Source organism: Vipera berus, assembly GCF_964194415.1.
Source record: "Vipera berus genome assembly, chromosome: 1".
In the NCBI taxonomy this organism is placed as follows: Eukaryota; Metazoa; Chordata; class Lepidosauria; order Squamata; family Viperidae; genus Vipera; species Vipera berus.
The window spans coordinates 324,609,276-324,634,819 of NC_138202.1; the positions used below are offsets into that span (position 1 = coordinate 324,609,276).

General features: G+C 38.6%; 1 protein-coding gene across 23 annotated transcripts in view; it reads right to left on the reverse strand.

The window, feature by feature from the left end:
- The window catches only part of NRXN1 (neurexin 1), a gene marked incomplete at its 5' end in the record, with an annotated part of 953,418 nt that overhangs the window by 207,744 nt on the left and 720,130 nt on the right, over nt 1-25,544 (reverse strand). For all 23 annotated transcript variants that reach the window (XM_081315130.1, XM_081315141.1, XM_081315140.1 and 20 more), the window contains one exon: nt 18,372-18,553. In XM_081315130.1, the coding sequence (XP_081171256.1) occupies nt 18,372-18,553 (182 nt within the window). The remainder of the gene's footprint in view (nt 1-18,371; nt 18,554-25,544) is intronic.

The following is a 25,544-nucleotide window of genomic DNA, read 5'->3' on the forward strand; positions in this document are numbered from 1 at the left end:
GAAGGTGCTGCAGAGTATCCAGCAACAGTTAAGCTACAACGCTTTTAACTCCTAATACATTTGAGACAAGAGCATCATATATACATACATTGAATCCTCAGGAGAGGCTTATCAAAGGAAATTGTATATTGTAAAAGAGATTCTTCAATAAGAAATATTTTATTCATAGACCTGGTGAATTATTCTATATGGCATTTCAGGCTTAGAGCTTAAAACACCAGGTCTTTTGTGAACAAAATGCCTTATAAATGATTGCCCAAGTCTGCTCTTTTGAAGTGTGTCAATATTTATTTTTTTTAATTCCATTTATATCCCGCCCTTCTCCGAAGACTCAGGGTGGCTTACAAGCTTAGCAGTAATATGTATGTGTGTGCATGTAAACAGTGGCGTAGCGTGGGTTGTCAGCACCCGGGGCAAGGCAAGTAATTTGCGCCCCCTAACCTGTGGATTTTAGCACTCGAGTCTCTTCCACTAGCTCAGGAATTCTGGGTTGAAGTCCATGAGTCATAAAAGAGCCAAGGTTGCCTACCCCTGAGTTAGGTTCAAGGCAAAAAAGGGTCTCTGGAGAAGAGGGAAAATGCTAGTTTAAAACTGAAACAAGGCAACTTTAAGGTGCCCCACCTATTTGAAATGGCTGGTCTGGCCTGACGGGGGATTATGGGTTTTAATTTGTCGTTTTAGATTTGTATTACTGTTTTTAACTGGGCATGGGTTTAATCTTTTTTAATTTTTGTATTGTCTTTTTTATATATGCCCTGTGAACCGCCCTGAGTCCCTACCAAGGAGAAGGGCGGTATACAAATTAAATAAAACTTGAAACTTGAAACTTGAAACTTGATTTAGGATGAGACAAAGAGAGGACATGGCATTGAAAATGGTTAATGGGGCATGTTAGTTCCACTCTTAGTGGACGTCAGGATAAACCCCACGAGAGAATGACCTTACAACAGATGTGAATAGGCTTGGACTACGTTTGTAGATTGAGTGCATACATCACATGGAGCGATGATGGGCTTCATCAAGATTTATGATCCCACAATTGGCTAGTTTTCTCCATCTTGTCCTAAACCCTGTATACCAACCACGGTTTATGGCTTAGCATGTGGCGTGGGGTTGACCCAACATGTTAGGCGACAAACAATGACTTCCAACTTACAATGCCTCAGCTTCCCAAGGTTATTCCAAAGCCGGAAAAGCCAACCAACCCACCCTGCAGCTTTGCCTGCTTAGGCTGAACCCCAGGAATTCATACTTGCTGCGGCGCCCGACCTATTTTCTGCCCAGACGCTGCTTATCCAAGCCAAGCCGCCTCCTTCTCTTTGGCACCTCACCCCAAAGATTCGCCGGCCTGGCTGGAAACTCTCGCTGCTGGCGACGTGTGTCGGGGGGGCGGTCCCGATCGCCGATGCACGGTTGGATCGGCAACCTGCCGACGCAGCTTTCGTTCCAGAGCAGGGACCCCCGGAGAGACGCTGCAGCGATCCTCCCCCCGCAGGAAATCCACCCTCTTTCAAGCCCCGCCACGCCCCCCCCCCGCCTTTGGCAACCCCGGGAGCGCCTTGGGAGAGCCTCCGCAGCGGTGCCCCGGGCTTGCAGGAGGGCCGCGCTCTGTGCACGCTCAGGAGCCGCCTTCTCCTTTGCGGGGGGGGAGGAGGGAGAGAAGGCTTCCGTCCAGCGCCGGAGCGAAGGCGGAGCGGCCCGAAGGAGGAGTCACGCTGTGTGGTTGTGTGTTTGTGTGTGTGTGTGTGTGGCGCGCCGTGGGGCGTCAGGCCCTTCCCGGATGGGGCTCCGGTGCCTCCGCCCTGCCGGATCCCGGCGCCGTCGAGTGCGCCCCCCCAGATGTTGCGCCCGGTGCAGCCGGGCCCCCCCTGCACCCCCCACGCTACGCCACTGCATGTAAAATCACTTTCTTGCCTAGAATCTTGCCTAAAAGATCATCCCTTCAAGGAGTCCTTCACAATGAGCTACTAAAAGCACACTGTCCACTGGGAAAAGATGCCACTAACTGGAAATTACTCTATTATAAGGCTGACCACTCCTGCTTTTCTTATGGTCCTTCAAACATGCGCCCACCTATAAATCAATCCCTCACTTTATTTCAAGAACTTTGCTTAGAGGTGGATAATGAGACCAGAAAAGTTAGACAAAGTAACATTCTCCTACACCCAAAAAATAACAATCAGAAATTTTTGGAAGAAATGCACACTCTTATTTTGCTATGTACATTTTAACTCATCATTCTCTGATATGTACTTATAGCAAATCAAAAGACAAAAGGCAAAATACCCATATCCCAATGGTTACTAGTTACCACCATTGGAAATCGATCCTAAAGGGCTGAAGTCCTCATGGAATGTGACATTTATTTGTAGTTAAATAACATGGACCATTCAATAGCCTAATGAGAAACAGAAGGTATGTCAAATCAGATCAGACCTGCAGTCTGTCAGATTAAATGGCCTTTACTTAATTGTGGTGAACATCTGATGCTTAAGGAAATGTGGAAAGATCCTAAATACTATGATATAAATTTTAAGAGACACTATTCCAACCTTCAATGCATCCTTAGGTGTAGACTGTACATTCCTTGTACATGAAAAACAAACACGGTAAGATAAAACTACCGGTAGATAGTCTGTTTAGTTGTAGTAAGATATTCATATATCTATATGAAAGAAAACAAGGTGAATGTTTCATATAAAGTGGTACAATTAAGCAAATGGAGTCGAAGGCTTTTCTTTCATAAGGAGCCAGATTGGGGCAGGTCTGACATTACCATTTTATTTAAGCTTACACAGTGCTTTTTTTGTAAAAGAAAAAGGTGCCGGAACTCACACATGTCATACAACCCGCCGTGCCTACCCTACAAGGTTCCATCCCAAAAAAGGTGCCGGAACTCCGTTCTGAGCATTCTATGAGAAAAAAAGCCCTGAGCTTACAGTTTAAATTGGGCCTAAGGTTAGTTATCCCTGAAACAATGACACAAAATAGGGAAAGTAGGAATGGAGAAGTGTGTAGCCACTAGAACCAAATTAGTCAAACCAATGAGAATCTAGTACATTCCTCCATGAAAAACCTTGAATGCCACCCACGGCAGCAGACATTTATTTTAAAACTGTGCTCCTTTTCAACCCAGAGGTGAAAAAGCTTCCTTTGTACTCCCCAAATGCCAGAAATCTGCAAGTTTCTAGGTTAAAAGTCATAAACTACTCCAACTTTTCCTAGTCATCTCTTTCCATTATAATGCAAATGGAGGGAATATAATTGGTCAGACTGCCATGCTTAGTTTAATAATAATAAAAACATCCTTTGCTGGATTTAAAGATTATTCACTCAGGTCAATATGTGCCAGTTACTGCAGTCCTTTATTTTAGGTTTGTGCTTAACTTTCTTTCTACCATGATTAAATCTCATTTTGAAGTAATTTATCCCTACTGAAAGTAAGAAGTGAAGCGAAATATAAACTGCAAAGGGCCCTGAGCTGAGCTCAGAGGGCCTGGGGAATCTTACAGAATCATGAACTTCATAACTAGGATAATCAAGTTTTCATCAAATCATAACTCAGGAGATTAGGAGATTGCTGGTGCATTACTCTAGAAATCAAATCTGATTAACATCTAATTGCAGCACTGTGCCTAGGTATTAATTAGGTGTATTTTTCTAGGAATCATAAATAGTTATTAAAGCAAAAAAAAACAAAAAAAACACAGGAATAATTTTAAAATTAGCATAAGCAAAGTGGCACACTTGAATAATAAGCAGTGGCAATAATGAATGGACCTTATAAAAAACACAAGAAATAGCCAGCTAATTAACATGTTAATTCCAATACATAACTCCATTCAAGCAACACATATTAGCCTACATTTGAAGGTAATGGCTGATCCCCACAAATTGGCTGTGTGGTATAACTTCCATTTTTAGAAGCAGATGGTGTATGTGGCAAGGATGTGTCCCTCCCTATTCCCTCACCATTATGATGTAGCATTGTCCAGGACTTTGCAGGAAATATTAAATTAGAAATGGCATGCAACAGCCAGCTGCTAAGTTAAACCAAGGTAAGAGAAAGGTAGGAAGCTGAGCTCCATCTCAGCCACTGAGCTCTAAACTGCTGCTTACAGATGTCTTCTGATAATCTAGTCCATAGTAGTTTTGGCTGCTACTTCTTTGAATAGCAGATTTTTTTTCCCCAGTGTCCATATTTTATAACCAGGCCATTTTCGGGCCAATGCCACAAGTCTCAAAGTGCTGAAGAGGCTACATCCTCCCAAAGGCTCAGCAGGGCTATTGACTTTCTGAAGTCACCAATAAATACATGTGTATACATTGAAGATTTTTCCACTGAAACTATCAGCAGAGTATCCTGTCCGCAGCACCCTGTCAAACAGTTAGTACAGCCTTGTGTCAGAAACAGGGAAACATGACATTAAATGGAAACTCAATTTCATTCATTTTATTGCTGCAGAAGGAATCCTTCATGTATTCTAAACTATCCTAAATTATAAGCCACAAATCCATATATTGACTGGAGCAGCATATAAGTCCAGTAAAAGAAGTAAATAAATAGCATAGTATTCCCATTGTTAAACAACAACACATTTTATGCTTACTATTTCAACCAATTTTTTTTCCACCTGAAGATAGCACTTAATATGACAGAATGTTCCTCATTGTAATCATGAGAATCTGTTAAGTAGAAAACTCTGATATAAATAGAATGATTTTCAAATCACTTTCTCTGATTTGTCAATTTTCTACATTTGGGAGATTATTTTAATGAAGGAACTTTCCATCATGGGACTCCCCCCCATTTAATTTTTAGATAGCATTAGAACTATGTGAACAGGAGAAGTGAAATAGCATTAAGGGACTCAATGCAATTACAATCTTTTCACTGTTTCAACAGAATTTAAATCAAGTTTTTTAAAAATACATTTGAAAGACTCTTGTATCAAACAGCAAGCAATTCTGAGATTGGCATTTACAAAAATCAGACTGTTAATTATAATATTGGTAACAAAAAAAGAAGTAAATACGATACCATAAATTTTAAATGCCACTTGAAAACAAATCCTAAACCTGATTATAAAAAAGCACAACCATGTTAAAATCCTATTCTCTTACACCCCAACTGTCATTGTCAGCATTCATAAAGTACAATTTGATTAATAAAATAAATATTTTATTTTCAGCATCTTTTGACAATCTAGATCTTGTTTTCCTGGGTTCTTTTATTTTTGAACAAATGTAGAAAATATAAAAATTCTTCTCTAGGCTGATCATGTTCAATTTCTGCAGTTAGCCATACTGGACAAGACAAAGGAGCTAAGTTGGGAAAAGTAGATATAAAGTAGACATAAACACACACACTGAATGTGCTGTATTGAGATCTTTAATATCTATCATTTATATTGTTTTAAAACTTGTTGCTTTTCCCATATGAAATGTGTAACTCTTTTCAGAGGATTTTCATGAGGCCCATTGCAAAATTAGCCATTAACAAACTGCACACCCATTGTTTTAGACTCAAAAGCGTATATTTGTAACTTTATTTGTTTATTTCTCCCACATATAAGCAATTAAACATTGGAAAATAGCACACAGAATGCTCTAAAAGAACTAGCCCAGGGAGAACAAATGTAGCAGTACTTAGCAACTGCACATTCCCCTGACACTATTCTGAACAAGAGTTATCCGCAGATGAACACAGAGACTTGTACAGATGTGCACAAAATGTTTGCAATTTAAACCTCACTTTGAGCTGAACTGATGCCTTTCTTGGAGAAAAAGAGAGCTTTCTCCCACTCCTTTCTATTATACTGATAGCAGTCTAATCCATATGAGAATTGAACAGAAATGAAGCCATTTTCTGGAGTAGAGCCAAATTATTAAAACACCTCAAATTTTTGAAACGTATTCTGGAGCAGAAGTGAGCATAGCAGTTCAGATTACAAATCCAGATTAATAACCTATTTTTGTGGTATTTTAAGAATTCTCTAAATGCACAGCCCCAGAAAAAAAATTGGAATGTAAATCCTAAAATAAACTGCATACAGTTGAAAGAAAGAATTCATATTCTAATACCAAAACTTCAGTTCTATTTACATGTGTGATAGTGTTCTCTTTATCATCTCCAAATCAGCCCCTCCCCAACATCAAGTACACTCATCAAATTTGCAGATGACACTAAACTGACAGGAATAGCCAACACCCCAGGAGACAAGCTCAGGATCCAAAAAGATCTTGAAAAACTTGAACAATGGGCCCTATCCAACAAAATGGATTTTAATGTGGAGAAAAGCAAAGTTTTACATTTAGGCAGGAAAAATCAAAGGTACAAGTACAGATTAAGTGAAACCTGGCTCATAAACAGCAACTGTGAGAGACTAGACCAGTGATGGTGAACCAAGTGCCCAAACTACAACCCAAAACCCACTTATTTATCACTGGGTGCCAGGTGGGCATGGCCTACTGGGTGGGAGTGGCTGTGGTGGTCATGGAAGATTGGGTAGGTGTGGCCAAGGTGGGTGTGGTCACCTCAATGTCACTTATGGGGAGGGACACCTGTGGGGGGCAGCTGGTTGAAGAGGGACAGTTGCCACCTCTGAGGCATGGCACGGGTGCCCACAGGGAGGGCTCTGGGTGCCGCCTCTGCCATAGGTTTGCCACCACACTAGACAGTCACTTGTCTGAAATGGTATAGGTCACTAGAAGGCAACCTTAGCTCTTTTATGACTCATGGACTTCAACTCCTAGAATTCTTGAGGGGAAAGGGAGTTTCCAAGCTGAGCCATGCTGGCCCAGGAATTCTGGGACTTGAAGTCCATGAGTCATAAAAAAGCCAAGGTTGCCTACCCCTGGTATAGGTTCTCCTGCTTGAGAAGGGGGGTGGACAGAAGACCTCCAAGGCACCTTCCAGCTCTATTATATTCATTGATCAAATACAGGTTGTCTACCTGGAAACTTCACTGTCCTGCATTCCCCATACCCTGCCTAAAGAAAAGCTATCTGGAAAATAAAGTATGTCCTGGTATTTCAGAGTGGAATCAAATAGACATGCATCTTGTGATCTACCCCAAAAGTTACCATTTTAAAAATTTATTTCCAGTTAATTCAGTATTCCATTTATTTTGTAGAGCTATCACCTCTCTCTTTCTCAAATCATATCCTACTTACATCAAGAAACAAGCATAAGTAGAGCCATCATTATTCTTCAAATTAAACAACATATTATAAGCTTGTCTTTCTTCAGTAGTGGTCCATTTGAGTTAGTAACTATAAATTTGTGGGGGAAAATCAATACAATTTAAACGTGTACATTAAAATGTAGCATTGTATGTGCAGAATTACAGATTTCTGACTTGGGGGGCGGGGGCAGCAGAAGAAATTCTCCTGGAATGATAGATGACCATATACTCTGCCTATGAATTAGCTTTCTTCTAGTGTAATGAAAAAAGTGATCAGGATTATCAATAGGGTCAAAGTTTGACTATTGCATTTTCAAATTGGTTATCTTACTTTTCCTGTATGTTACATAATATGCTTTTGTTATTTTCTGGGGTTTTTTTTACTTGTTTGATTTTAGTTAATGTTTAATATTTCTTTTTTCTGTCTTTTCTTTCTTGCGCATTAAAGCAATAAAAATAAATAAAGGTGCACATTATAGAAGCCACTCAATTCCTATATATGCCTATAAATTTGATTTTATTTCTATGGTTAACTCAGAAGGAATGAGGAAGTCAAGTCCTGCTCAATTACTAATGCTGCACAATCCTTCTCCCAGAGTTGGCAAAAGTGTAATATTGGGGATTTTAAACTTTGCGATGCCTCAGAGCATAGACAAGCAGTCACTGCCTCTGAATGTTTCCATTCCACTTTGTCCTTGAATAAGCACTAACAAGTTCATACACTACTTATTAATATTATTTATTTATTTTGATCTCCTTAGTTTCTTGTGAATACCTCAGGCTAGTAATAAAATCTATTATTATTATTACACATACACATACATATATGCAAGGAATTATAGCTGTCCATCCATTCATCCCTCCAATCATCAAGTACACATGTCCAACAGATTTGTATCTGATGGCTAGAAATACCAAAGAATATGCTTATTGTAAAAGAATTTTCATTTATCTAACTAAGCCACTGATTTCACCCTCATTCAAACAAGAATGTCAGTATAGTATATCAAGAAGTATCACCTTTCACTGGGAGATGAGTGGCATATAAATTTGATGATTAAATATAAAGGAATTCTGCTGTGAATTACTATTTATTACATAATTTACCCTATTGGATTAGGGGGACAGATTGACTTCAGGTCACATGATTTTTTTAAATGGTTTTTCTTACTTTTTAATTGCAGGCTACACAGTTCATGAGGAGCCAGGTGGTCTATAGATTGCTTAAATTAAATAATTCAATGTAATAAAAAATTGCAACATCTTAGTATTAAAAGATTAAAATGAAGAGAGGCATAAAAACTATCCTGTAGTGCCAAAAAGTGATTGGTGCTTGTTTTATTTCCAGAGATATCTGAAAATTAGATGTCTAGAATAAAATAGAACTGGAAGGGACCATGGAGGTCTTCTAGTCCATCCCCCTGCTCAAGCAGGATAACCTATACCAGACATGTCAAACACAAGGCCCGGGGGCCGGATCCGGCCCACGAAGTGGTTTCATGCAGCCCGCGAAGCCATCCTGGAAACAGTGAGGGAACGGCCCCCACTGCCTTGGCCCTGGCCCAGAGACCCTCCTTCTGCCAGAGACCCTCAGATCTGTCTCACTCCTGCCCAGCCCCCATAGGCACCTTTGATGTGAACTATGTAGAGCTGGCCATGCCCACCCAGTAGGCCATATGCACTCTAGCCACGCCCACCCAGTAGGTCACACCCACCCAGGCCATACCCACCCGGCCCCCTGAGGGCAACTGCAATGCTGATACAGCCCTCAATGAAATTGAGTTTGACACCCCTGACCTATACCATTTCAGACAAGTGACTGTCTAGTCTCTTCTTAAAAACCTCCAGTGATGAAATGCCCACAATTTCTGAAGGAAAGCTGTTCCACTGGTTAATCATCCTCACTGTTAGGAAGTTTCTCCTTAATTCCAGGTTGTTTCTCTCTTTGGTCAGTTTCCAACCAATGTTTCTTGTCCTGCCTTTAAGTGCTTTGGAGAATAATTTGATCCCCTCTTCCTTGTGGCAGCCCCTCAAGTACTGGAATACTGCTATCATGTCACCCCTGTTTCTTCTTTTCTTTAGACTAGCCAAACCCAAGTCCTACAACCGTTCTTCGTATGTTTTAGTCTTCAGGCCTTTGATCCTCTTAGTTGCTCTTCTCTGAATTTTTTCCAAAGTCTCAACATATTTTTTGTAGTATGGTGACCAAAATTGGTTGCATATTCCAGGTGTGGTCTTACTAGGGTTTTCTAAAGTGTTACTACTACTTTGCATAGTCTTGATTCTATGTCTCTGTTTATATGACCCAGGATTGTATTAGCTTTTTTGGCTGCCGCTGTACACTGCTGGCTCATAGTGAAGTGTCACCTAAACAGAGCTGATAAATAAAGTTACATCACACATGAAACAGGGAGCATCTCTTCAGACTGCAGTCTTGCTTTAGGAGTTTAAAGAGAAGCCTTAATCTTTGAATAGGGTTTTCTAGTGAATATGCTGGTAATCAGAATAAATGTGGTGGAAATCTGGTTCAATTTCCTGAGCCATCTTACATTTGAGCCATCTGAACTTAAACCATCTTATATTGAATTGCCTGCAGGTTCCAAGGGAAACTGAAAATTGAAATATGGAAGAAGGATTCTCAAAGCAGGAATCACTGACACCTTTTCACTTAGAAAAGGTTGTAATTTAAGGACCTACTCGAAGTGATAAATCTCTTTTGAATCTCTGACATCAGTTAGCCCAAAGTGATACAGTTGGATCAAAAACTGTTTTTAAGCTTCATATTTGCTTCTTTAAGGTATATCCAAACCCCACCCAAAAAAGCTTGAACATCAACCCATCTCACCCTGGAACCACCTACACATCACACCATCCCTCTTATCAGATTCTGTTTGATTCCTGTATTATTGTTCTGTTATGTTTCCAAACAGCAATATAAATAGATACAGATACAAATGTAAGCATCACAGCAGATGGCAGCATTTAACCGACCTCAGCTGATTTTGAGAAAAGCTAAGAAGGATCGGACCTAGTTAGCAATTGCTAGAGTAACCATTAGGAAATTCTAGGGCTGCAGGCTAGCCTGGATAGTGGAAAAAAATCCCCCCAAAAGGCAACCATAAACTATTTCTGTAATGTTGCCACAAATGCTATATGCATGTGCCAATATAATTGTCAGAAATTTAATTTCAGTCAAGGGAATCTTCCTTTTATACACACTCAAACATACAAGGCACCCATTTCTAAAATATTTAAGGATATTATGTGGGACAAAAAAGTAATGCTACAAGGCCCAAACAGTAATGCTTAGCCTAAAACATGCTTATGCAAAACATGGCCTATCAATACATGTTCAATGTATATATTTTCTATCTATCTATCTATCTATCTATCTATCTATCTATCTATCTATCTATCTATCTATCTACAGAAGTGGTGAATGCTCCAACAATGGAAATTTTTAAGAAGAGACTGGACAGCCATTTGTCTGAAATGGTATAGGGTTTCCTGCCCAAGCAGGGGGTTAGACTAGTGGACCTCCAAGGTCCCTTCCAACTTCATTATTATTATTATACAAGATCTCCATATATCTCTTGGCTTTGCTCCTCATTGTATATGGAACAATGCATATAAGGGGTACTGAGACACATCTATAAGTGACACAATGAAATAGGACAGAATTTTTTGACTATGCTTCATTGTTAAAGCCACACTGTCCTATGTGCACAGAATACAAATCTACGATCAGTTGGCTGGGAGACATAACAGTAAACTAGAAATTGTAGAACCAAGGGGCTATTTTGAGAGTACTGAAATTTGGTGAAATCAACCAATGACAAAATGACAGCAGATATAGCAGCAGATATAGCTGTTCCCTAGAGGGCAAAACAATTATTCCCAAAAATATCGTTGTCTGAATATATGAGAGGAATTTTTATTTTTTGCAAAAATAATCAATGCAGTCTTTCAAGTTCTTTTAGTACGTCTTCAAGCCATCTGTCTCCAACCCCTTCCCATCATTTGACTAGAAGCAAGTTGTGAAAAGGAATGAGGTTCTAAGATCTATAGGAAGCAACACTGAGACCATAGAGCAGGGGTGTCAAACTGCCGGCCCATGGGCTGGATGTGTCATGGCAAAACCGTGCCCACCCCGTTGCCAGCAATGGGGAAAAAAAGTCATGAAATGTCACGACACGTCATGTGATGTTGCGAGTTTGACACCCCTACCATAGAGGATTCAACCTATAGCCTGGGGAAAAGCAAATAAAGACAACACCGATTTGCAAATCAGACTTACATGTAGCAATGGGGAAGTTGAGAGGCATCCTTCCTTTCTACAAGGCCAATTAATTTCTTTTTTTGAAAAACCTTCATTCCTGCATTCTATCCGCTGCCCACTATGACATCTTCAGTATTTTAATCTCTGCCACTGCTTTTTCTTGCTTATCCCTTGCAAGCAAGCAAGCAAACAAAAAAACCTAAGGTGCCATATTGGATTTGTCAAAAAAAAATCAGGTTCATTAAGTGTAACCTGCTTGCTTTGTAGCTAGGTCTATGTGTCTCAGCTGCCCTGAATGATGCTACATTCCTCATGATGGAAGAATAATGTACAAATACTGAGTTCAATGATTATCTATGCAATAATCATTTTCTCATAATACTTTGTGAAGCTGCAATATTACCATAAACAACATCAAAAAAAAAAATGGACAGAAAAGTTTCATCATGAAAACTAAACAAAAATAACCTGCAAAAGATAAATGTTAAAAATACAATAACTGATAACAGACATGCAAATAGTCTTAAAGGATATAAATATTTCTTTTTTATTAAATTGATTATTAAATGGGCAAGTTAAATGAGTTTTATTCTAGCATATCCTGTTTGGGAGGGAGGAAAGGGCTTGTTCCTAGGTGTACTGTATGGTCCTCACAGATATAGAAGTTAATGTAAATAAAGCAGTACAAGAATCTTTTATCTTCTTCTTAAGGGCTGTTTAATGAAGAAATGGAACTAAAGCTTTTCTTTAAAAAATCTAGTCAAGACTGCTACAACATGATAATTTGCAGGGGGGAATTTAAAGTTTCCCCCTAGGAAGATCTGGCTATTAGTGATGCCAGGCTAAAGAACATGGATTATGTAGCCCATGAATAATGAGCAACTCTGAGATAGTAATGTCAACACACCTCAATGTGCCCTATTCTTTGTAGCACACAGTTGCATATGCAAGATGAGAAGCTGAAACTGAATGAATGAATAAATGAATGAGTATTTCTGAGTGAACAGAAATGGATGATCAATACTGATTATCCAAGGAACAATTATCTTAATAGGAAAAAAAAGTTCATTTTGAAATACGGACATCAGTCAAAATTCTAATGAAGTTACAAGTCACAGCCCAGAGATATCACATGTACTTCAACTATAAAATAGCATAAATTATCCAGTCATTAAGCTTGCATTCCATTTATTTGCTTGTTTGTTTATATCCTACCTTTATTATTTTTAATTCAAGGCAGCATGCATACTTCCCTCCCTCCTCTTATTTCCCCCACAACAATAATCATGTGAGGTGTGTTGGGATGATACTTAAAAAAAAAAAAGATGGACTCTAAGTCGGGGTCCTCAACCCTGGTCTGTGGATCAGTACCAGGCTGTGACATGCCAGCAACTGTGACGCACAAAAAAGCAAAGCGCCATCCGTGAGATACAGGCAGCACACAAAATCACACACCCTCTGGTCCGCGGAAAAACCTCTCTCCAAGGAACTGGTCCCTGGTGCCCAAATGTTTGGGGACCTCTGCTCTAAGTAATTCAGGCAATCATAGAAGTTTAAGCACACACATATGTATTCTTCAATCAAATGGTCACTCCATATATTAAGTAGGGTCACACCTATTGAAGTACTGGCCCTCAGCCATGACATGGATCTGTGTGATCATACAACTGCATAAGAAAGTCCTTTGGAACATGAGGAAGCTCAAATGTAGAACCTCATTTGCAATTCATTTGGAACCTCATTTGCAACTCATTAGTCACATTTTTCCCCTCATCTGGTTCAGTGGTCCCTGGAAATACACAGGGGTGCTTTATAAATGTTTTCCTGCACTGGAAGGGAATTGTACTAAATGAATTCCAAGATACTTTCCAACCTTACATTCTATAATTCTATGGTTCTTCCCATTTGAATATTAAGGTCTTTTAAGGTCCATGTACATCATCCAACTGTATTTGGTATCATCATTAGCTTCACTTTAACAATGGCAGCACTCTTAGTATCTGTGTGAATGTTACATACCACATACTGCCATCTTGCACATGGCAGCAATACTCTGAGATACAATTCTGGTTGTTAGAACAGGAACACGGAGAATATAAAATGGAAACAGAGCAGCTGACTGCAGAGGGCTTAAGTTTTCAGTGGTTTTTGTATGCATAATTAAGAGAAAGATTTAAAGTAGATAAGGGGCAGGAGAAGAAAGAATTTGAAGCTGAACTATTTACAACAATGAATATATAATTGCTAAAATGTATAAAATTTTATTGCTATTTGAAATGGAAAAAGAATAAAGTAAAAGATGTATTATAAAACGGGCTAGGAGCTTTGGACATAAAGGTACAAATTTATGTTGGAAATTAATGTAGGACAACATTAAGTGACATTTTATCATACCTGGTGGACTCGTAAAAAAGCAAAATATTTTGGCATTCTTTGATACAAAGAATTCTGAAAATTCAATCAACATCAAACTGAAACCATAACTTCTCTTGCTGGGATTAATGGACAGTCAATAAGACAATGGTCATGGAAGATTATTTTTATATATAATTACTATTGCAAGACTATTATAGGTGCAAAATGGAAAGATTCTGAAATATCCACATGGAAGGATTGGTAGGTAAAAATGACAGAATTAGCAAAGATGGCAAAATTAATTGGTATGAGTATAGAAATATCAGTAACTATACTAATATATGCATATTACTGCCTGGAAATCCGTTAAGGACTTTCTGATTTTAATTCTGTTGAAAAACTTCTTTAAAGGTTTTTTTTTAAAGACATACAATTCTAAGATGCAGCCTGATATTCCAAACACTCGGCAGTACCTTAAAGAACAGGGTGTTTCAATTCCCCATTCTTAGTGACAATTAATCTGGGAAGGCTCTTTATATAAATGGATGTAAATGTTAATGGCTAATGCAAATGGTCAAGTTAGAATCAAGTAGCAAATTTCCACCAGTTTGTTATTTGTGACAGGGAATATAGGTCATCCCTGTATTTTGACACTGGCACAACATCTAAATGAACAAGAAGGAAAAAGAGAAGGAAAAGGAGAAGAATAGAATAGAATAGAATAGAATAGAATAGAATAGAATAGAATAGAGTAGAGTAGAGTAGAGTAGAGTAGAGTAGAGTAGAGTAGAGTAGAGTAGAGTAGAGTAGAGTAGAGTAGAGTAGAATAGAATAGAATAGAATAGAATAGAATAGAATAGAATAGAATAGAATAGAATAGAATAGAATAGAATAGAATAATAACTTTTATTGTCACTTTGAATGTACACTAATCGGCATACATTAAAATGAAATTTTATTGCATTCAGCTCTCAAAGGGTCATCACCTCGTATATACACTACATAAATATGACAAAAATAAATAAAACACAGAATTATGCATATACCCACATATATTATATGACACAGAGAAACAACAGAATAGTTCAGGTTATGTATACATGTGCATGGCAAGAAAAACTAATTTTGCAAGTTTACCAGACAGATGCCATAGGGAACAAAGCTCTTACAGAATCGAGTAGTCCTGCTAGAAATACTTCGAATCCTCCTCCCAGAGGGGAGCAACAGAAACAGACTGTAAAGCGGGTGTGTGGGGTCTCTAACAATGCTTTGAGCTCTAAGCACATAGCGCTTATAAGCAGCATCCTGAATACCAGGGAGTGAGCTTCCTATGATCTTCTCTGCTGTCCTTACCAATCTCTGTATGCACTTTCTATCTGAGGCACTACTGCCACCAAACCAGTTTATTTAAAATGCTTCAACTGTGCCTCTGTAAAAAGCAGCCAGGACAGAAGGAGAAAGATGTACTCTCATCCAACTCAGGAAATAACCACAATGGTGAAACACTAGTGAGCTGCTGCAAAAAGACTGCACAGACTAACCTTAAACAACAGTGATAGAGTAGCAACAACAGTGCACTGGAATATCTACAAGAAGTATTGTTTGCCTGCAGAAAAGAAGTGGTGGGACTACAAAACAGAGAAAGTAATAGAAAATGAGGGAGATAAAGTGCTCTGGGACTTTAGAATTCAAACAGACAGGCACCTGCCACATAACACTCCAGACCTGACAATTATTGATAAGAAAGACAAAAATGTCTGGATGTTGGATGTGGCAGTACCTGGAGACAGCAGAATAGAAGAGAAAGAGCTGGAGAAAACCACAAAATATAAAGACTTGGAAGTAGAATGATTGTGGCAAAAAGAAAGCAAAGGTAGTACCAACAATAATAGGTGCCTTGGGTGTAATTCCCAAACATCTGGAACACCATCAGCACTGACAAAATCACCATCAGTCAATTGTTAAAGGCAGCTTTATTTGGAACAGTTTGCATCCTGCAACATTACCTTTTATATTATTAAAAAAAACATCTGCCTATTCCAGGTCCCTGGAAAGTATTTGATAGGTGGAGAACACCAAATCCAGTGTAGATATCTGACTATGAAGCTAACTATAACAACAACAACAACAACAACAACAACAATGGCCTATCCCAGGTCTTTCAAGAAGGACTCAGTAGGTGGATAAAAATGACAAATACAGTCTGAACATCTGTCTGCAACAAACTATAAAAAGACATAGTTCTAAGGAATAGCTTTCATGATTCAAGATAGTGTCCAAGAAAGCTGGAAACATCTTAAGGATAATTCTTTGTCCTGCTGTTAGAATATTTTGTTTTTAGAGTTTGCATTCTTTTTGTTTTGTGGCCATTATTACTAAGTGTTGGTAATGTTGCACAACACTTTTGTTGACTTGGCTTGGCTTTAAAAACTGCATCACATTATTTTTTTAAAAATAAATAAATAAAATGCTTGTAAAATCGGTTCCTAAAAGGTAGCATAAAAATGATTTAAGAGGTAAGTTGCTGTTCCTTAAGGTTGCTGAACAAATATAATGCAATGCCAATACTGACAGCATTACAATATTGAAAATAAATAGGTAAATAAGATAAAGTACTAATAGGGAAATGTTTGGGATATAAAAGAGCAGATTGTACATAACTTAGCTAGATGGGATAATGTGATTTAGAAATAATCATCACTGAACATCTTCCGAGGTGACAGCGTGTATTTTGCTAATAGATCAATAGCTAATTTCTTGCCAGAGGAATTATTTCTTCTTCAATGAAGTAGCAAGGTTGTTAAATCTGACTCAGACTTAATATATTAACAAAGTTGAAATTAATATAAACTGCTAAAATGCTCAGTTGCCCTACTTAAGTTTATCTCAACTGATCATTTATTTATTATGCCATAAAAATCCAGACTTTCCATGCTGATTGCTACTTGTTTGCTCTAAGGCAACTTGAAATTACCCTACTAGACCTTTCAGGGTGATAACTGTTTTCTACTCAAAAATTATCACCTCACAGTAACAATAGGATCAGTCAAGCTCTTGTCAGGATTAACAACACATCCAACCAAATAGGACCATTACAATTCCTCTGACAGATTCTTTTGCAAATTTGCTAATACTAATACATCTTTTCCTGACATTCATACCATTGAACTGCAATCTATTACTATAGTTGAGGCCAATGATGTGGACAGTTCTAACAATGGGTAGTTTGTTTATTCAAATTTGTGCATTCCTCCTAGCCCATGCATCTGCTTTAGACACTATAAACTTCAATTTAATTCAAAATGAAATTGATCTTAACTCTTTATGGCCCAGACATTCCAAAACCCACAATATTCAGGACACAAGTTTCTCTACTTTTTTTTAAACATATGTGAAAAGCAGAGAAGTCTTTCAATCATATCACAGTATCCTGGGCATATATATATATGCATTCAGGAAACATGAGGACTAGGATTTCTAATCATGGTATCTGGTTTCCACAGGATACATTACACTTGCATAGAAGCTTCAACAATATATTGGAAGTTTGCTTCTTTTCTTCCATTCAATTGTGTCCAGTTCTTGGAAAATGCCTGCACTTCCTGCACTCCTCTTGGCAAGGTTTTTCAGAAGTGTTCTGCCATTGCCTCCTTCCTAGGGCTGAGAGAAAGTTACTAGCCTAAGGCCACCCAACTGGCTTTGTGTCTAAAAATTAGAATTCATAATCCCTGGTTTCTAGCCTGATGCCTTAATCACTATACCAAACTAGTTCTCTATAATATTTAAGTTAACCCATATTGTTAACTGATTACACTTTCCCCTAAGAGCTGATTGCCTATAGACATAGACTTTGTTTGGACAAGTATAATGAACTATGGGTCTCTTTTAAAACATAATACCCTAGGTTAAAATATGTTAATTATAGAAGAGAAACATATGGATTAGAATAATATATAATAATATTATAAAATTGTAAGTTTTTACTGCTGAAATGATTATTTATACTAGCTTATTTTCTTCATCGTATTTCTTTCACTTTTATGTTATTAATTAAAAAGCAATGCAAAATAATAATTAAAAAGTTACCCCTATTGTTTCCATGTTAGATTTGGTGCCATATGCTATAGTTGTGGGATTTTTAGTGTACACTTAGCACACAAAATGATAAAAAGTGATTACATTGTTCCCAGGAGGTCAGACTCATAATCATGCACCATGCTCACAATTTAATATATAGCTTTATATCTCACAGATAACTACAATCAATCAAGGAGAGTCCTATTTTATGAAAGCAATTCATAATCAAATCTGCAGCCTTTTAAAATTATATCGAAGTCAGCCCATTCAAAATGCTTTAAACTCTTGTATTTTGCTATTAACCAACAGGGCTAGTCTCTTAATGACAACATCTCTTCCAAAACTCAGATTGAAATTGCTTTGGAAAAATGTTATTCAACGGTAGGAGATCAATTTCAGAAAAGGACATTGCAAAAGCTAAAATCGAAGCTTTCAGACAAATAGTAGCATTACATTTTGCTGACGATACTTACGATGTGAAGCTCTAAATAATCACCGAGCCCAGTCGAGCTATCCACGCGCACCAAGATGGCTTCTTTTTGAACTGTGCTAAACCCTATGGCCAGTCTATCTGCTCGGGTGCTGGGCCGATCATTGGGAGGCCAGGTATATGTAATCTGTCCACCACCTTTGCTAAATATGTATGTTGTTCCCGCTGTAAGATAGAAAACAAAGTAATTAGTGGTTCAGCTCTAAAAAGGAAATGAAGTGCTTTGTATGTTAATGCTTTTTTTAATGCTAACATTATTACAAGCCCTTCAAAATACAATTGTTACCATCTCAGAACCCCCTCCATTTTTTTTCTGTTTTTCTATACAGATGTCTTTATATACAGGCTGCAATCCTATATTCATTGACCTGGATATATTCCCTATGGAACTGAGAGGACATCTTCCTCAGCAAGGGGTTACTTTTAAAGGACTTAGTGCTTTGATGTTAGTCATATTTAGGCAAAGAGTAATAGTTTGATGCAATAAGAGCATATGTACATGTCTTTCTCCAAACAGCTTCAGGCATACAAATGTCTATTTCTGTTTAGATGTCTAGATCAGGGCTTTTCAACCAGTGGTACAGGTATCACCTGTGGTATATTGGCACCTGGCAGGTGGTACATGACCATCCTAGAAAAGTGGTAGCGGGGGAGGGGAATGAGCTGAACCGGTGGCAGCACTGCACAAGCCTGAGCGAGAGACAGCTGGAGCTGCAGTGCTGTCAGGGCTCAGCAGAAGCTCCAGGATCAGCGCCAGACTCCAGCTGGAGCTCAGCACTGATCCTGGCGCTTCTGCTGAGCCCAGAAGAAGCGCCGATCAGCTGGAATGTTGCAGCAACTCCAGGGTCTTGTGATTTACATTCAGATGCTTGGCAACTGATTCATATTTATGACGGTCACAGTGTCCCAGGGTCATGTGAAGTGACCAAAACATGCTGCAACCACCCAGCAGATGTGGGGGGAGTGAAAACCAAACACCCCCCCACCCCAGCTGCCAATCCTCAACAGAAATGCTCACAAAAATGAAAACCTCAGACAGGAGGAAGAGCGCCGCCGGGCGGGCAGGCAGGTGTCTTACTCTGCTGTGGCTTGGAGGGCATTTTTTTCAGTGCCATTGTATCTTCAAACAGTCACTAAGAGAACTGTTGTAAGTCAAGGACTACCTATACTTCATCACTTCCTTTTTTTTTGGTCATCAAGTTTTTGACACCTTGCTAGGTGACTGGTGGTACTCGGATATTGCCATATCCTAAAAGTGGTACAATGGGTGAAAAGGTTGAAAAGCCCTGGTCTAGATCTATAAATATCTAGATCTATATGGGGCCTATAAGAGCATTTGACTGAACGTATTCACCAGCTTCCATACAATCTGAACTCTGCCTTATCAGAATCCCCCCAAACAAGAAAATGCATCAAAGATTTCAATAGCATGTGTGTATTTCCAAAATTTAGCACACAATGCTGGAATTAGGACTTGCACAGGCATTCCATATTCTATCACACTTGTAATCAATGGTGTGCTGGCTGAATTACTGCTCATAATTTATCACTCCCCACAGTCAACTTGATTGCTAGTATTTTTACAATCTCTTACTTTATTGCAGTCTGTTCAACTGGCACTAATATTCCATAAGTCTGGAGGGTCTGAGATCATTTGATTTTGTCTGATTATTTTGCCTGTTCAAATTTTTAAAATCAGTATTTCAATGTATGGTGGGATGGGGAGTAATTGTACTTATAACCTTGTACTATTGGAATTTCAGAACAAGTTTCCATAGGCACAAATATTAAATGAGGTCTTATCACTGGAAAATAAAGATGTAAATTTACCCAAAGTTTTTGAAATTTAAAAAATAGCTTCAGTCAGTATGGATGCCAAATAGCTTGAAAAATTGCTTTATTATTTGTAACAGTACTACAAGATTTAGTTTGCCTTTATATTTCCTACTGAATTTTTGAAACTCGCAGAAAAATTAATAGCAACATATGCTCACAATGTGTTCAAGTTTATTATACAAAGGTTTTCTGTGTATTATTTTCTAATGATGCAAATTGCTCAAGAAGCAATTTTGATACAATGACCTTCTTTTTATTTGTCTGATATGTAAATTTCCTTGATAATTTTTCTAAAAATGCAAATTCCTCCATAAGTTCTTTTCACAGAAAACTATATTGCTATTTGCATACCATTTTCAGAAGGACACGTCTTTTTATTCCCCTTTATGGGAATTTTTGATTAAAAAAACAAACACAAAAAGTTTTTACTTGACAATAGTATTTCCCTTCCTCTGAAGTCTGTAGGAGTACAATATCTAACTTTGCTTCCAATGAAATTTGAGGGACATTGATTTACATTCATACATATATGAATAACTCACATTCAAGTCATTTGTATTTTTTTTAATTATGCAGTTGAAAGAAACATGATTGCTTTAAGTAAAAGGTAAAGGTTCCCCCGCACATGCGTGCTAGTCGTTTCCGACTCTAGGGGCCGGTGCTCATCTCTGTTTCAAAGCCAAAGAGCCAGCGCTTGTCTGAGGACATCTCCGTGGTCATGTGGCCGGCATGACTAGACGCCAAAGGCGCACGGAACGCTGTTACCTTCCCACCATAGTGGTCCCTATTTTTCTACTTGTTTTTTTTTTAATTACATTTATATCCCGCCCTTCTCCGAAGACTCAGGGCGGCTTACAAGCTTAGCAGTAGCCTTCATTCTATGTATATGCCTGCTTGTTAGGGCTTTCACACACACACCCAAGCGGCATTATTACAAAGTCAGCTTATTGCCCCCAACAATTTACGTGCTTTCAAACTGCTAGGTTAGCAGAAGCTGGGACGAGTAACAGGCGCTCACTCGGTTTGCTGTCAGGTAATTTCTCATTCCAATCAATATATCCAATCATATATTAATACATTGTAAATTTATCTATATGTTTAAAGCAGATTTAAAGTCATTGCTAGTTAGGGGTAACGTAAAACATACAAACTCTCTTCTCTGCCTCTCTACCCAACTGATCGTCAAAAAAGTGCAGTCTCTTAAGGCAGGGCTTTTCAACCAGTGGTATGGGTACCACCTGTGGTACATTGGCACCTGGCAGGTGGTACGCAACCATCGTAGAAAAGTGGTAGCAGGGGAGGGGAATGAGCTGAACTGTGGCAGCACTGCACAAGCCTGAGTGAGAGACGGCTGGAGCTGCAGGGCTGTCAGGGCTCACCAGAAGTGCCAGGATCAGTACTTCTTCGAGGCTGTCAGGGCTCAGTGGAAGTGCCAGGATCAGCGCCAGGCTCCAGCTGGAGCTCGGTGCTGATCCTGGCGCTTCGGCTGAGCCCAGAAGAAGCGCTGATCAGCTGGAATGTTGCAGCCTCTCCAGGGTCTTGCAATTTAAATTCAGATGCTTGGCAACTAATTCATATTTATGACGGTCACAGTGTCCCAGGGTCATGTGAAGTGACCAAAACCTGCTGCAACCACCCAGCAGATGCGGGGGGGGGGGAATGAAACAAAAAAAAAACCCACTCCAACCCCGCTGCCAATCCTCAACAGAAATGCTCACAACAATGAAAACCTCAGACAGGAGGAAGAGCGCCACCGGGTGGGCAGGCAGGTGTCTTGCTCAGCTGTGGTTTGGAGGGCACTTTTTTCAGTGCTATTGTAACTTCAAACAGTCACTAAGCAAACTGTTGTAAGTCGAGACTACCTATACTTCATCACTTTTTTTCCTTTTTTTTTTTGGTCATCAAGTTTTTGACACCTTGCTAGGCGACTGGTGGTACTCGGATATTGCCATATCCTAAAAGTGGTACAATGGGTGAAAAGGTTGAAAAGCCCTGTCTTAAGGATCATAAGAGTCCTTTTCTTTTCCTCAGCAAGTAAATAAATCAGAACATAGTTTGAACTAAGTATAAAGGAAATGCAAATCCAGAGAGGTTTCCCTAGAATAATGTAAATGTTTATAATTAACTACAGAAATATCTGATGTAATTGAGACAACAAACAGCTGAGCTACCTCCCTTACGGTCTCCCCTCAGGGAAGGAGAGGTAAAAAAAGAAGTCAGATTTTTACCTAAGAGTTTGGGAGGATAGTAACTGGCTCATTTTTCTCAGAGATCTACCACAGAACACTAGCAAAAAAAGGAAAGAAAGAAACAGAAACATAGCAGGATCCTGCCTAAGTGACAAACTGCACATTATGCAAAAAGCACAGCATACAACTATATCTTCATTAGTGCTGTGCAATTCAACTGCTAATGGGACCACAGGCACCGAGGAAAGGAAGGTTTATTCCTTACTGTGACTGGGATGAAATCACCCTTATATCCATACACCCAAATACACCAGCACAGCTATGAGATTTAATTAGCCCATATTAGTAATTAAAGAAAAATAACACGCAGCTGCTCACCATTCAACATAACAAGCTGCTCAAACCCATGTTTCCTCACAATCAGTTCTTGTCTTACTTGTTTTTAAATGGAAGCCATGCAAGTGTAAGAGCCATAACAATAGCAACAGCAATAGCACTTAGAACTTAATATCATTCCATAGTGTTTTACGGTACTCTCTGAGCAGTTTAAATGTCAGCATATTGTCCTCAATAATTTGAGTCCTTATTTTACTGACCTCGGAAGGATGGAAGGTTGAGTAAACCTTGAGCCAGTCAGAATCAAACTCTTGGCTATGGGCAAAGTTAGTCTGCAATAGTGCATCCTAACCACTGCACCACAATGGCAGGCAATACATGGTTATCCAGCCCTTCTTAAGGTTCTTCCATTTGAAAATAATAAAACAGAGTCGATGGCAATGTTTGAACAAGGTGCATTAAATGTTTAGAATAACACTTAAGTGCACAATTTTCAGAGGTTCTTAAAACAGCCTTAACTACTATTGGTCACTGCAGCTGACTGAGCTACATACATTTCTAAATTGTACCTTGGGTGAGGACAGTGGTATCTTATGCGTATATCATGTATTTGACTGAAGTGAAGGCAGGGATAGCTACATTTAAGAGTTGTTCAACTTTATGACAGACCGAAAGCTCTGGCTTGCTTCACACTTAACAAAGCAGATTCAGAAAACATGGTTTACTCTGGGCCTTTTTATCCTTGCTTGTTACAGTTGGCACAAATTCAGACTTGTTGATTTGTATGTAATTTTAAATAAAATCATGGATGGTGCTATCCAGAACTAACCAAACAGGAGAAATCTTACTTACGAATAAGGTAGAATTCTTTACCATTTTGGCTCACTGTAACATTTACATTCCCCAACTGTTCAACATTTCAGTCACCCAGGGGAATCTATCAAAACTTTGCATAGTTCTATCCATATATTCAAAGGAAGTAGTTTACTGGCCACTTCAAAGCAAACTGCATAACAACGTGAATTTGTGGCCTTTTTAGAGCAGTTTATTCGCCTCTGGAACAGGATACAGTATTTTCATCACTTGCTAATACTATAATTACCTTTATAATTATTTGGAGACGCTAGGAATAGAATCAAATAGTACTGTAAATATTGTATGTTTACAATAGCACTACAAAAACTGCATGGTTTATTGAATTTAATTTTTTTAAAAAATTACAAGATGTAATTTAAAAGAAGACATTTAGCAGCTTGTTTGCATAAGCTAGGTCAAATCAGTTAAGTAACACCCTGCCAACAGGAAAATAAAATGTACCACAAAGTGTCTAAATCAACCTTGAGCCAGTCAGGATCAAACTCCTGGCAGTGAGCAGAGTCAACCTGCAATACTGCATTCTAACCACCATGCCACCACTTCTTAATTATCGTGAAAATCAAATAGCTGTAGAAAGCGGACATTCTTTCACAGGGATATAAAACTTTTGAGAAATTTCAATCAAGTATTCTAAAATACCCTAGTACTGAGTTACTGCAGCTTTCTTTCTTTAGTATCTTTCGAATGCCAAACTCATCTTCTACACAACATCTATGTTGAAGCTAAATAGCTCTTCTTAGGAAATAGCATGCCACAGTGCCTTATAGCATCCTGGAAGAAAACCACAGAGAGTATATATTGATTTAGTGATTAAAAATTGTGACCGCAGCTTTGTGACCGATCCTTAAAACAACAGCTTTGTACCAATCTTAGCACTTATGACCATCACAACTAGTGAGCATTTATGACAACTTCAGCACCATTTGAGGGCTTCCTAACCAGCTTGGGACACACAGAGTTAATGGAGAAGCCAGTAGTAAAACTGCAAGTCATTATCACTGATGTTTCATTTAACAACTGAAGTGATTCAATGACTAAATAGGAAATAACATTGTAAGTCTGTCACATTCATGTGTTTTTTCACTTAGTGACCATGGCATGGCATGATGGAGTTGTTGGCTCCAAATGAGTCCCCTTATTAGTCTAAGTGGGGTCACAGCTTGGGCAAGGTTCCAAAAATGTTTTTTGAGTGGGCAAGTCTGCCCACAGGAAGGCAGACCTCCATGTTAGTCACAGGGTATATTTAATGGGAGATTTATTTATTTTTTGCTGTCTGGTCTAATGCAGCATCACATTAGCCAGTGGGTAAATCAAGCCAATGCAGTTATTACCCTAAGTAGAATTTTATTGTGTACTAATTTTTGTTATCTAACATGAAAATTTTACATGCAACCTTCCTTTTTTTACTCCAGGTTCTATGGGTGTTCATTATGAATACATAGTTTCAAACATCTTATTTTGCAGGAATTATTCTAAAATATTAGTCTAGAGCTATGTGAGGGATCCAAACCTGGTGTTGCATTGGCTCCAAAGTTCCTTATATTCCCCTTACCTATAAGCCAGGATGTCAACTGCGGAATAAGAAATTACTTGTTACATATTCCAGCGCTAATCTTTTTGATTCTGGTAAGTCACTTAAGGACAGTGGGTAAAAAAACCTGGAGATATAAATACGAGCTGTCAAGTCTCCCTCTTTTCTATCGAATGCCAGGAGCTCTTTCTCCAATGTGTCATAACAAGTGAACTATAAGTTCCTTGCTTCCATTATGGACTTCACTGCAAAATCAATTCAGGTAAGTCACTTGAGAGTCAAACTGTCTCTCTTAATCCACTGAGGAATCTGAAATCATAAGGAATATGGTAGTATCTTTTCTAACAAATCTTATTAAAAGATATATGCATCTGTGAGCTACAGGTCA